This window comes from Eumetopias jubatus, unplaced genomic scaffold (genome assembly GCF_037043125.1).
Source record: "Eumetopias jubatus isolate StellerSeaLion01/CBP00866 unplaced genomic scaffold, mEumJub1_p1.0 scaffold_13, whole genome shotgun sequence".
NCBI classification, from domain to species: Eukaryota; Metazoa; Chordata; class Mammalia; order Carnivora; family Otariidae; genus Eumetopias; species Eumetopias jubatus.
The window spans coordinates 43,521,841-43,535,791 of NW_028274819.1; the positions used below are offsets into that span (position 1 = coordinate 43,521,841).

The following is a 13,951-nucleotide window of genomic DNA, read 5'->3' on the forward strand; positions in this document are numbered from 1 at the left end:
ACACATGCAGCCAGAAGGAAAGTCATGAGCCTACAAAGTGAGGTGGCCACGAAATTGGCTACTAGAGCAGTCATTTCTTATCCATTCTGCAGTCACCACTGCACTGGTGAAAGGTATGGTTCATTCTCTCATCAGAAAAGTGCAGTCCAAGAACACATATATTTACAAATGATTTCACAGGGTTCTTAAGTTTGAAAACTTGAGTCTTAGAGTGGAAATCATTCTGTGAAAGGATGTGGCACCTGAGAGCAATCACTTACAAGAGTCCCAAGTGGCAGAGCCCAACCTCCATGCTACTCAGTCTCTGCTGTGCCGCCTTCACCAGTTTGGCCCTGCGCCTCCAGGAGGAAAGCCTATGGCCAAACTCAGGGCCTAAACTGCTGAGCCCCAAAGTCCCAGACTCGGTCTCTGTGTAGTCTCTAGGATGCACTGAGCCTGGGATCCACCATCCTGAGCCCTGTCCCTTGCTCAGCTCACTTTCCTTTGCTCTGTGCCTAAGTGCATTCGCATCCTACAAACCAAGTCTTCCATTGCTGATTCCCCTCCAGCCTTGCCAGTATACGGACGCTCTACAGAGTTCTCCAGCTGGGAGCTTTTATTCCCTCGTGGCAGTGCTGCGCCAAGGGTTAAAAAGGAGGAACGCTGGATAAGGACATCTTGGAAGCAGGGTGTCCCCAAGCAGAGGCCACCAACCGGCAAGGGGAAGTGATGTGGCATAAGGCAGGTGTGTCCTAAAGTGCTGAAGCTTTTGGGGACCGAGGAGAGGGGTGCCCCATGGTTCGTGTCACTGACGGCACACTCGGGGCTAGTCTCTGCCTGGCTGGGGTCTCTGCCTGCCCCCACAGCCCCGTGATGCAGCCTCACCAACTGCATTCACAGCCTGCCCTGTGGGCAGGGGGATTTGCAGCTGGGGGCTGCCAACACACCAGCAAAGGCTGCACTTGCAGTCGCATGCGGAGAGTGTGTAGAGGCTGAGGATTGTGCACTGCGCGCTCAGACTCGGAGAGCCCGGCAACAGTGAGAAGCTTCTTTCTAGGCACTCTATGTGCTGAAGGCAACAAATCAGGACCTCAGACTTTCCAGGGGAGCTTGGGAATGAAAAGATCAGGTGGAGGGGTCCTAAAACCCTCCAGTTGGAGGGGTCCAGGTGCTGCATAATTGCGTTTTAGGGTATGCACTTAAAATTGACAGTCGCTGCAGGTATGATGAGGGCAGATCGTGATCATGCTGTTTGTGCATGGGATCCCATGAGAAGCCCAGAGAAGTTTCAAGGATTGCCTGTTTCAGAACGATCGGCACACAGAAAGATCTAAACCTGGTTTCACTTGATAATCAGGCATGAGCTCAGTGGAAAATGGTTTTGATTCATTTTTTCTCTTTATTTTATTCAAGAAGGTTGAGAGGATAGTCAGGGGACTGAGAAGATCCCTGACTCGCTGAAACTCCCAGTTCTCCTCCCGCAGGAGGACAGGAAAAAAGTAAGAGGGGACTCCAGCCCCCCCCCCACAAAGCTAGAGACAGGACCCAAGAATACCAACTGACCGTCCTTCAGTTTGTCCTCTGTGGGCAATGGCCAGAACGTTTGGGGCACAGCCCTCAGATCACCTCGAATAGGACTGTTAGGGAGTCCATGGTCCTCCTTGGGAGTGGTGGGGGTCTTAGTCTGCCAGAGGTACCCCTGTGGTGAAGGCATCCACCACACTCAGGAACATGGTCTTGTCAGGGATCTGGGTGAGGTATGCGGAGCCCCAGTTATACTTACACATGCCTTCCACCATGGCGCGCATGACTGTAGGGTTCCCCTGACAGCGTGTAAGGAGCTGGAAAGGGCTCCTCGGGAAGATGATCAGGAAGTTGTTGGACATTGATCTTCTAAATTTCCTTGAGAATGAACTTCTATGGTTTGTTTGCCTTGCCCTCCAGGCAGCAGTGTTACAGGGCTTTGTGGAAGATAATCTTGTAGGACCAACTGGTGCTGGGCTCTGCATCTAGCCCTGAACCTGTGGGCTCAGGCACCCACAGCAGGCAGGAGACATTGCTGCCATTCCCCAGTTGTGGTGGTCGCAGCTACGCGGCAGAAGACCAGCACGGGGCGCGGGGAGGGGGGTTGGCAGGGAGGTGGCGCTGAGTCCCGATGGGGATGGAGTCCAACACCGTGAGCCTCCTCACACCAAGTTATAAAAGAAGATTATAAAACCAAGAGCAAAATACTCAAGCGACTCTTTTAAAATCAGTATTTTCCTTGGCAACTTATATATTAGATCGTGTTCTGTGTAGCCTCAATTTAGAGAGGTTCCAGGGATAGCTGGACATAATCTAAGCAGCCCACACGTGTGAACGTCTAAACTTCCTTGAATCTACTCGGTAAATCAGGGATGGACTCAGAGGGGAATGGTTTTGTAGTTCACACTAGGAGAAAGAACCCGCCGCCCTGCCAGCCCACCGTGGGGAGAGAGTTTTACACACCCGATCCCCAGTCCCGAACTTCTTCCCTCATGGTGGGGCAGCACCAGGAGGTAAGATGGAAGAAAGCTGCGCAGAGGCATCTTGGAAAGTCGGTGTCCCCCACACAGTGGCCACCAGATTAGAAGGGAAGGAGATGTGGTACAAGGCAGGTGTGTGCTATGAAATGCAAAGGCTTCTGGGGCCTGAGGAGAGGGGTGCACCGTTGCCCGGATCACATACGACGTACCCGGGCATTATATCCGCTGTGCCTGGGAGAACCACCTCACTGGGGTCTCTGCCTGCGCTGCACAGCCCCGTGAAGTAGTCTCCCACCCACTGTGCCCGCAACACCACGCTTGCCACGGGGACCACGGCTGCCGCGGGGACCATGGCTGCCGCGGGGACCACGCTTGCCGCTTCTGCCACACTTGCCGCCACGGCCACGCTAGCTGCCCGGGGAGAGTATGTAGAGGCTGAGGCTCCTACGCTGCGCTCAGACTCAGAGATCCTGGGAACAGTGGGGAGCTTCTTTCTCAGCACTCTCGGTGTTGAGGGCGGCAAGTCAGGACCTAGGACCTCCAGGCGAGCTGGGAGTGGAAAGATCGGGTTGGAGGGGTCCTAAAACCCTCCATTTGGTGTGTCCTGGAGAGAGTATAGGTGGTACATGAGAGAGCACGCTTACAATTGAGTGAGTGCAGGTATGATTTCAGCAGATCATCACCATGCCAAGTGTGCATGCGAACCCGTGAGAGAGAGACTCGGAGGCAGGCTCGGGCTGCGATTCACAGTGAACCCATGTGGATGCCCCGGGGGTCAGACCCCCTGCGCCGGCCTGTGCCCTGGGGAGTGCACACATGTTTGGAGACAGAAATGCGTTTGTGGGAAAGCTTTGCGCGTGAGCTTTAGTATCCGCAGGGACTCTTCAGTACCTTCGAGCGTGCTCTGCTCTCTAGTGGAGGACTGAAGTATGGCAGCGGCGGGCACAAGGCTGGAATTGCACACCACTGGGACAACTTGGCAAACAGCAGCCGGAAGCAAGGGGCAGCTGGGCAAATGGCTCCAGCAGGGTGAGGAGCCAGAGGTGATGGATAACAGGATAGGAAAAGGAAGGGCTAGAAGTCCGTTTGGAGGCTTGGGAAGCATCGGTGCCTAACACCTTCAGGCTCAGGCCCAGCAGGGCTTCCAGGTCCTCCTAACCCACATGACAGACGACCTAGCACGAATCCAGGAAGCCACACAAGGTGGGAATCTGGAAAATTGAGATTGTGATTTCACAAAATCCCTCTTTGGGCCTGAGGGCTCTTGTAAATCCCTCCCCTGCTGGGGGACAGGCACCTGGCTACTAATGACAACATGTTCTCAAGCTGGGAATATGGTCCCCATTTCAAAGATGAGTACATTGAGGTGCTGAGAACTTAATTGTCCTTGACCTTACTGCCTGGAATTGAGTTCTACTGACAAAGTTCTTGCTATCACTCCCATCTCTTGCTTCCCATGAGTTTTGCCCCTCTGTGATTCCAGCTATCCGAATCAGACACCCTGCTTGTGTCCAGAATCAATGCTGCTGCATGTTGTTAACCGTCCAAGCCTCACTTGGACGGGGCATCTAGGGTCAAACTTGGGGAACTAGGATGCCCTGCTTCCTGGATCTTGCCCTATACGACTGCACCACTGGGGATGGAGAGGTGCGCACGTTCAAAACCCAGCGGAACTGAACAGGTGAAATTTACCATGACGTCAAACTGCCCTCAACTTCCTGCTCATTTTAAGGGTATTTCTCCTCGGTCCCCACCATCCCTCTCCCTCCCTGCACTCCCATCAATGACCTCAATGCAAATACAAGTGGGATGGTCCCGCGGAATGTTCTAGGTTCTGGACGTAAGTGGGTGACACAATCTATCGGGGTATGAGATCTGTCCTCTCATTGGTTGCTCAGAGCTCCTGGACCACCCCGGACCCAGAGCGGCGGGAATAAGAGCAGCTGCTGGTGCTGGGAGGCAGCAGAGCTACCGCTCCGCTCAAGTGTCCCTGCCGCTTCCACAGCGCCATCGCCTGACACCAACGCTGCCGCAGCTGCCACCGCCTGAGCTCAAAGCCACCTGCTGCCTGCTGCCAGGTGAGCCCCAAGATTCCTCCTTAGCTGTGTGATTCTCTCTTTCTTCTTCCCTCCCTCTTCTGCATTCGTTTTTCTTGTAGCTGCTCTCCCTGCGTGTCTTAGGGTCTCTGTGCCCTTCTGTCTGGGTCTCTTCATCACAAAATCTCTGTTACTCTACGATTCATCACAGGCTCCTGACTCAGGTAACACTGGACAGTCTCGGTTCTGGGACTCCCTGCTTCACTCTGCACTGAGACAGGCTTCAGTCTCGCTGTTCTTGCTGCACTTGCACTCAGGACCCTGGAGCTCCACAGACACCGCGCACACAGTGGGATGCAAGGGTGCTCACGGATCCTGTTTGTGCCTAGTGGTCCCTGGAAATCATTTCAGAAATTTGGCCAGCCTCAGTGGGGGCGGGGGGGTGGGCAAATAGGTCAAAACCCTAGAGGCAGGCAGCCTTGAACAGCAAGCCCCATTAGTGAGTTCTGGGAGATTTTCCCCTCTGCTTTAAGTCCTAGCCCCAATTTAAGACTCTGCTAAGCTTGGTTCTTGCAGGTTCTTTGCCAGAGTGCAGAGCAGGTGAGCAATAGAATTTGTTTCTTTAGTTTCTCTAAGATTCCATTGGTAGAGATATTCCCTTTTAGCTACGTACATCCTCCCCATCCCCAACAGCACAAGGTGTGAACAAAAGCCCCACACAGGGAAGACAGCTCTGTGTTGATTATAGGAAAAGCTATTGTGACAGCATTCAGAGACTGTCCTCATTGGAGACCTGGCCAGCTGGAGATTGGGTCTGGGGTGGGGAGTATAGATGTTTATTCATTCTCCCCTCCCTACTTTGGCACTTGGAACACCTCTTTAGCATTGCTAAACAAATGCATGCTGTATTTTCACCAGACCCTCCAGTAGTCACTTCACTGATAAAAAAAAAAAAAAAAAAAAAAAAAACAATGGGAAGATAAATGGTCACTGGAAGCCATGATGCAAGGGAGTTCCAGGCAGAGGCAGGACCAGAACCCAGGTCCTTGGGCTCAGGAAAAAAAAAATTTTTTAAAGATTCTAATCAATTCGTTATTGGTGAAATATACAAAAACTCACAGAAATCACAAGAGTTCCAAACTTATTTTATAAAAATAATAAAATATTTATCAATATGTACAAGAACATCAGGATTCAGTCTTATAAATGGGCTCATGGAACTATAAACTGCTGTGAGGACATCATTCTTCCCTTGCAGAGAGGTACCATGGGCTTCTGGAAGTTCTCCCCGTTCCTGGCTATTGGCATCCTGGTCCTGTACCAAGTGGGCATCCTCCAGGCAGCACCATTCAGGTAAGACAGCCCTGCCAGGAGCATACTCCCTTCCCACTGCTCCTAGCATCAAACCATTCCGTTCTCTGGTGTGCTAAAAGGTTAACAACCAGCTCTCGGGGCGGAGGGGGGGGGAAGGTATGCATGTAATCTGCATAAGGGTTTATTATACACATTTTATACTATAAAGATATTATATACAACTTAAAAGCAAATAGTATATACTACACTTTATTGTAAATCTCATATAGTTTATTGAGACTTACAGGACAGCCATTGCTATTTACCAAACATTTGTATCTATAGCAAACCTATTTAATTAAAGCACAATTTGAGAAATGAATTGCATACTAATCTAATTTTCTACTGAATTTGTTCTTATTAGATCTAATATGAGACCTCTTAATCTAATTTCTCACCCTTACACAAATATTTTCAGATTCAAACTAATTGTTTTATCAGTTAATCCTTAATAATAGCTAAATTTAACACTAAGCTTATAATATTCCTGAAAAATCTAACCATCACTTTCACCAACCTATATATTCTAGTTCCAGCAGTCCACGTCAAGGTCACCCTAGTGCCTGACTACTGGTGAATCAGTGTTTTCTGGAAGGACATTGGACTCGTGCTCTGTCCACTAGGATTTGGGGTGGCCATATCCTTAGGGAAAACACAGAGAACAGGAAGCCTGGCTACTGATCCAGGGGAAGTGGTAGACAGGGGCTCAGAGCCTCTATTGTGCTTGCTTCCCCTCTGTAGGTCTGCCTTGGAGAACCCACTGGAACCTGCTACACTCACTGAGGATGAAATATGCCTCCTACTGACTGCAGTGCTGAAGGACTATGTGCAAATGAAGGCCCGTGAGCTGCAGCAGGAGCAGGAGACTGAGGGTTCCAGGTGAGGCTCCCCACCCAGCTCAGCTCAGGGCAGCCCCTCCCTCCTGTCATGCCCAGGAAGGCATATCCGAGGAGGTAAGAGAGAACACAGCTGCAGGAGGCCAGCACACTGCCATTGTTCACCTGGGCCTGGGGCCCAGCTATTCTCAGGCTCCACTGACAACAGAGGTCACACAGAGTCTACGGTTAGAGCACGTGGAAAAAGATCCCTTTCTGAAAGCAGTTGGGAAAGGTATGAAATCCCCCACTATGGAAATTGGGCTGGTAGTACTGAGGGGACTTCCCTGCATTGGAGGAGTTAGGACTGGTAAGTGTGAAGCCAGCAGACAGACCACATGTATCTCAGGAAATTTTAGAAATTAGGCTTCTTGTACACCTGCATGTGGCATTTGTTCACACATTTGCAAGGTGAAGCCAAAGGCTTCGCTGAGGGTGGGCTTGGGTAGAGCAGCGTCTGAAGTAGGTCTGGGTCTTTATTGTGTAGGATCTGTGGAGATGCGCATGTTGTCATGGGGCCAGACACCCTTCCCCAGCCTCACCTCCCTGTGTCCCCTGAGCTTGGAGCACACACCAGCCCTGGGCCTGGCTATGGCCCCGTGGGTCAGAGGCATGTGATGCACATGCAGCTACCCCAAGAATCTCAGTGCAGAGCATGAGGACTGACATAATGCAGCATGAGGAATGCTAGAAAAGGCTACCCCTTCCCCACTGCAGCCCTTCCCCACCTTGCCCTGGCTCAGCAAACCTCTAGGTTTTCCTGATGGAGGATGTGTGAGCTGCCCTGCTGCCTGCCCCTCCCGCCTCTGCTCGAAGTGCCCCCTCCCTGGTCTCACCTTCTGTGTGATAGCCACAGGGGCAGACCCAGGACGTGGTACCACCTGGCATGTCTTTTCCCTGCAGCCTGGACAGCTTCCGAGCTAAGCGGTGCAGTAATCTGAGTACCTGTGTGCTGGGCACATACACACAGGACCTCAACAAGTTTCACACGTTCCCTCAGACTGCAATTGGGGTCGGAGCCCCTGGCAAGAAAAGGGTCATGGCCAGCAGCTTGGAGAGAGACCACAGCCCTCACATTGGCATGACCCAGGATGCCTACCAATCCCCTCCCTCAGCTTTTTAATTTCCTTTCTCCCTTCCTTCCTATATTGTGGTACGTGTGGTCCTCTCTGGTTGCTGGTATCAGTGGTTTTCTTTGTGGCAGTGGATGTCTGGAACCTCAGATGGGAGGAGAGCAAGATGTTTAGGCCAGATGAGAACCCCCGAGGAAGAGATGGGGGGGCAGCCCTGTGACTCCCCTGAGGAATCATAGCCCAGATTCTCAGTCCTGCTTGTGAATGTGTTTGTCATTGGGGAATAAAAGTATATTTGTAAGAAGACCTGAGCGGTGGTGGTTATTGCTCTGGCCCACACCACAGGCTTCACAGTCTCAGGGACCTGTGCTTAGAAGTAGCCTTAGCCCCATGGTAGCTGGATCCAGGGCATAGTGAGTAGTCCTGTGACCAGCCTCAAGTAGCCGGACAGGAGCAGTACGGAGCAGGTAAGCACCTCTGGGACTCAATGCTGGAAAGTCTCTTCCTCTTCCAGGTAAGTCTGAGGAATTTTTCTATTTCTAAGAAGGGATACTGGGTGCCTTTGAGTGGAATGTAGCTTCTAGACAATCCTTGAGTTGGGTCACTGTGGGGCTATAATTCTGTCTCCTAAGCCTTGCTTGATTTTTAGTTTATTTATACAGGAAAGATAGGCTGTTACAGCTCTGTGTTCCATGGCTACTACCTAGAGCCACTTTGGGCTTTCGGACACCCCTGGGAATGTCTGTGGAAGTGATCATGGCATTTTCCCCAGAAGCCTGTAGTTCTATAGCGATCACTGTGATTAGGGGAAAGATGTACCGTTAACAGGTGCCTCTCATTTTCCCATGAATATCCCATGGGGCAGATAGGATCTCTCTCTCTCTCTGACAGCCTCTCACTGACGGGCCCCTTTTCCTCCATCCTGCAAATCAGCATCACTGCCCAGAAGAGCCCCTGCAACAATGCCCCCTGTGTGACCAATCCTCTGGAAAGCTTGCTGGCCAGAGCTGAGCGCATGGTGAAAAACACCTTCATGCCCACCAACTTGGGCCCCGAAGACTTTGGCCGTCACCACAAGGAACTTGGGGCCTGAGCAGTGAAAGGACTCCAGGAAGAAGGTGACTGCCATTCTAGTGTCAGATGGGAGGATGGAAAACCGGGTATTGCGGGGGTGTAGTCCACAACTTTAACCCTCTGAGAATCCACATAGTAGAAAAAATCCACAGGGCAATGTGCCCACTCCAGTGTCTGCAGGGAGAACAGGGAGTCCCAGTAGCTGAAACTCCTAGAATTTAGGTTCATTCCCCTCCATTTGACCAGTATCTCCCATAAAACTGAGATCATTTGCCAGAAAAGATAGATTTGTTCATTTAAATGGCCATCCCCTGCACTTACAACTGTGATTATTCTATCTTTTGACTTTGAAAGGTAATGACATGCTTTGGGTGTAAACACTATAATGTCATGTACATCTGAATTCAGAGCCTACTCCTGGGATCACAAACTGAGTTTGCCTTCTCCTAGCTGTATGACCACAGGCCAGACACATTTTCTGAGCCCGTTTCCCCATCTGTGAATCAAGGGCAACAATAGTATCTACTTGCTAGTATTAATATAAAGACTGAATGAGATAATAGATGTCTGTATTTTCACAATTAATAAGTTACTAAATTTTGGCTGTTATTTTTTTTTCTAGGTCACCATGAAGCGGACTCTTCTTTTAATTTATAATGAATGCAACTCATAGGATAAGGAGCATGGAACACATACATCTGCATGCTTAATATTAAAAACACTCTTGTCTGAAATAAACTAAAGCTAAATAAATATAGAATAAAATCATTGCAATTACCTAGTGTGCATCTTTTTGTATTTGATTGTTCAATAAATATAACAGCATGTCTCACTGGCTTCTCTGGTAGCAAAGATGGGCCCTGTCAGCCAACCTGTTGATGTTGGCAATCCTGCAAAAGCTCAGGGGGACGGGGAGTAGCTACCTGATGGGTGTCTGGGGGCACATAATAGATACTATGCCTGCACGGAACTCTTTGAAGAAATGTTATCACTGGTGAACTTCGTCAAGATAAGAAAGGGTTTTCGATACACTTAAGAGGAGTGCTTACTGCTATGTATGGTGTTTCTCCCAGGAAAGCCTAGAGACCTGTGAGGGCTTTGTTGAGCAGGCTGACCCATGAAGCAAATGCAACATGCCTGGGATGGGATGGGTCCTCAGCATCCCTTAGCGGGATGAGAACTCTACTCTATACATCTCAAAGACAATTCCCTTTTATTGTCAGAGTTTCCTGGTCCCCACAGATAACAGAGGTTATCTGTGCACTTCCCCTTGACTCAGGTTTGCCGTTACCCAGCCCTGCCTTTCCTCCCCATCAGCAGCCCTCATACACCCCAGAGCCTGCAAGCCCTTTAGACACAATGGCTCAGAGTTTGAGGTGCCATCCGATTCAACTTTTCTTATTCTCTGGGGTGCTGAGAAGAAAAGTATGCTGCTCAAAAGCCTGCAATATGTTTAACAAAGACATTCATACTTTAACAAGTACTCATTGAGTGGCTGCTATTTGCCAGACACTATTCCAGACCACAGGAATACGGCGATGAACAGAAGGGACAGAAGCCCTGCACTCTAACTGGGGGAGATTAGGGTGATATATGCTGTGGCATCAGAGATGCTCAGTATTGGAAGGAGTCTGGGATATCCGAGTTGAACACCTTACCTGCTGTAGGAATTTCCCAGCGTCAGCATCCCTGGCTCCTGCTGGGACTGTCAGTGACATGCTGCTGACTGGCTCCCAGGGGGACTGTGCAGCCAGTTTCACTGGTGGATGCTCAGTTAGGTGAAGTCTTGTAGTTGGAAAAGTCACCCCTTCTATGCACTGACTCTAGTTATTTCTTCAGGAGCCCCTAGAATTATGACCCTCATTCCCATTCACTCTATACTCCACACTGTCACCCATTTTTGCTGGAAATCACCCAGATGTCTCCTTTATGCAGAAAATACTCCATACTCCACATGCATGGCGTAAACACCTGGGGCATTGCAGCAACTTCCAAGGTCCACACTGATCTTCCCTCCCCTCCCCTCACCACCAACCCCATGACCTGCGTGGCCTCATCTTGGACTTCCCTCTCACGCACTGGCCTTCTTGCTAGGCTTCAAACCGCACCCCCAGACACCAACCCCCTCAAGTGTTTCCCCTCACTGTACCTGTTGCAAAATGTCCCCTGCCCCATAACCCCATTTCTGCCAGATCTTTACTCAAATGTCATCTACCCTGGCCATCCTTTCTGAAATTGTACCTCACCCTGCCAACACACCCTAACCCTCTTGTCTGCCTTATTTTTCTCTCTTTACCACTTACTACCTTCTATTCAAGTACATTATATATTTTTTATTTAATTAGTGTGGTGTTTGTACCCTATTCCATAAAGAGTATAAGTCCCACATGAACAGCGATATGACTATTCTTTTTTTTTAAAGATTTTATTTATTTGAGAGAAAGAATGAGAGAGAGAGAGAGCACATGAGAGGGGAGAAGGTCAGAGGGAGAAGCAGACTCCCCGTCGAGCAGGGAGCCCGATGCGGGACTCAATCCCGGGACTCCAGGATCATGACCTGAACCGAAGGCAGTGGCTTAACCAACTGAGCCACCCAGGCGCCCGCGATATGACTATTCTGTTAATTGCTTAATTCTCAATACACAGAACAGGATGCCTGGCACAAGGTAGCACTCAAATATTTATTTATTGAATGAATGAGAGAATGAATGGAGTTATGTCTTCTCTCTTTATGTTCATGGTCAACTCTCAAGTCCACTCTCGGCTTGATTTTCTTCAGGACAAACTGTCCAGGGTCCTTCATCTTCAGCAATTCAGACACCTGGACCATGAACCCTTCAAATGCCTGGATGCTTCTGCAATGGCCACCAGTGACTCTACCTCCTGCCTCAAGACCTCCACAAGGCCTGCTCTTTGGTTTGAGCACCCTTCTCACCCTACAATTCCCCTCCTCCAGATTCATCTGACCAGCTTTTCTTCCTCCCACGCTGTAAACAAGGCAGACAGGCAGGGTGCTCTGTCTGTGATACCTGAGACTAGGCAAGCAAGTTCAAATCAGAAGGGGAAATAGCTGAGAAACCATTTTAGTCTGGGATCCAAAGCAACTTCGCCAATACCTAAGCTAATACTGCATTGAATTCCCACCAGAACTCTGGAAACTTCTCCATTGACTCAGACTCACAGAGTAAGAGTGACTAATGAACCTTCAAACCATGACATATGGTGCACTGGCTCAGAACCCTAGGAAGCTACGTAAGGAGTGGATAAGGAATCAAAGTACAACGTGGACAGACAGAAGACTTCTGCTGGGCCGCAGCATCAGTCCTGACAACTCAAAACCACTGGGCCATTGTAGCAGAAGAATGTCCTTTAGTATCATTAAGACTCATGGCAAACACTCAGAGCTTGAGAATATATGCTGTGGCTGATTGAATTATTGCTCCCAAGTCTTCACTATGCACGGTAGTATTATATATGCTTAGTCTTGCCATGGCCACATGGTAGGTGAAATGGACATCCTGCCCCTTGATGTCGGGCTTAGCCAAGTAGCCTGATTAGGCTGATGCGATGTTGGTAGACATGGAAAACTGAGGCTTGAAATGTGTTTATGTGTTTGGGTTTTGTGCTCTTGTGATACTGCCATCACCTTGAAAAGTACATGCTTAGGTATCCTTTACCCTTTCAGCCTGGAGTCCAAAACGAGGCCTGTGGTCCTACACCTGACCTGCAGTCTAGATCCACATGCAGCCAACACCAGCTGAGACCATCCTCATCCCTACTACATGCCCATGACGAAGAAAAATAAGTACTTGCTTTTGAAAGCCACAAGGAATTCGAGGTTGTTTATATATCTGTGGCAAAAGCTAACTGGTATATATGATTTGGAAGTGTTACAAAGTGACTGTGTATCCCCACAAACCATATGTTGACGCTCTAACCCCCAATGTGACTGTGTTTGGAGATAGGGCCTTAGGGAGCAGTTAAGATTAAGTGAGGTCCTTGATGTAATGTATGGTGATTAACATAACATAATAATAAAAAAAAAGATTAAGTGCGATACTAAGGATAGGGTCCTGATCTGGTAGGACTGTTGCCCTTATAAAAACAGGGAGAGATATCAGAGATGTGTCTCTTTCCCTCTCCATGCACACACAGAGAAGGGGCCTGGTGGAGACACAGTGAGTAGACGGCCATGTGTAAGACTGAAAGTGAGACTTCACCACACAGCAACGCTGATGGGACTTTGATGTTGCAATTCCAGCATCCAGGACTGAGAGCAGTACCTTTCTGTTGTTAAGCCATCCAGCCTGTGCTATTATGTAATGATTGCCGGAGCAGACTAATACAGGGGTCATTAGCTGGTGAAATTATTGCTGGTACCACAGCTTGTTTTTCCTCTTATTGAGATTTTGGGCTTTATGTCAATTTGCTCAATGTCCAAATTAGCAATTTTACTCGTTTCTTTTTATGAGTTCATTTGCATTTTGTCTCCCTAAAATCAACTTAAAGAATGTTCATTTTGTTTTGGTTCCAATCTCCCTCTGCTGAAACTGGATAATCTGTACCAGTGAGTACAGATAATGAAGTGGTTTACTCATATAATGGATGAATATAACACACTATAGAACAGTGAATACAGATATATGTACCAACCTGGATCAATCTCACATATAATATAGAGTACAAAATAAAGCAAGTTTCAAAGGATACATACCAGAGGATACTATTTCTACTGAATTTAAAACATGTATATCATTACTATACAAAACCTAAGGATATATACAGTCATTCACAGGGAGAATAAACATCACATTCTAAAAAAAGTAACTTTACAGGGTGGGGATGAAATGTCAATAAGAGGGGTATTTAGTCAGCACCCACGAAAGTTTTGTTTTATTGTGTAAGCTGGGTAGTTGGCATATAAGAATGGTCACAATATTTGTGTTTAGTAGGAAGAAATTTCATAAGTATGGGTCTTTTATATTAAGGCAACTGTCATCGATTTTTAAATGTATAAGTTTTAAACACACGAAGAGGATCTGTTCTGTTCAATGGAA

General features: G+C 48.6%; 1 protein-coding gene across 1 annotated transcript; it reads left to right on the forward strand.

Annotated features, from left to right (window-relative positions):
* The first annotated feature begins 5,786 nt into the window (after positions 1-5,786).
* LOC114219364 (calcitonin receptor-stimulating peptide 2-like) lies at positions 5,787-8,913 on the forward strand. The gene is made up of 3 exons (XM_028116907.2): positions 5,787-5,872; positions 6,614-6,751; positions 8,754-8,913. Exons 1-3 carry the CDS (start codon positions 5,787-5,789, stop codon positions 8,911-8,913), a joined length of 384 nt encoding a protein of 127 aa, XP_027972708.1.
* Positions 8,914-13,951: the final 5,038 nt, after the last annotated feature.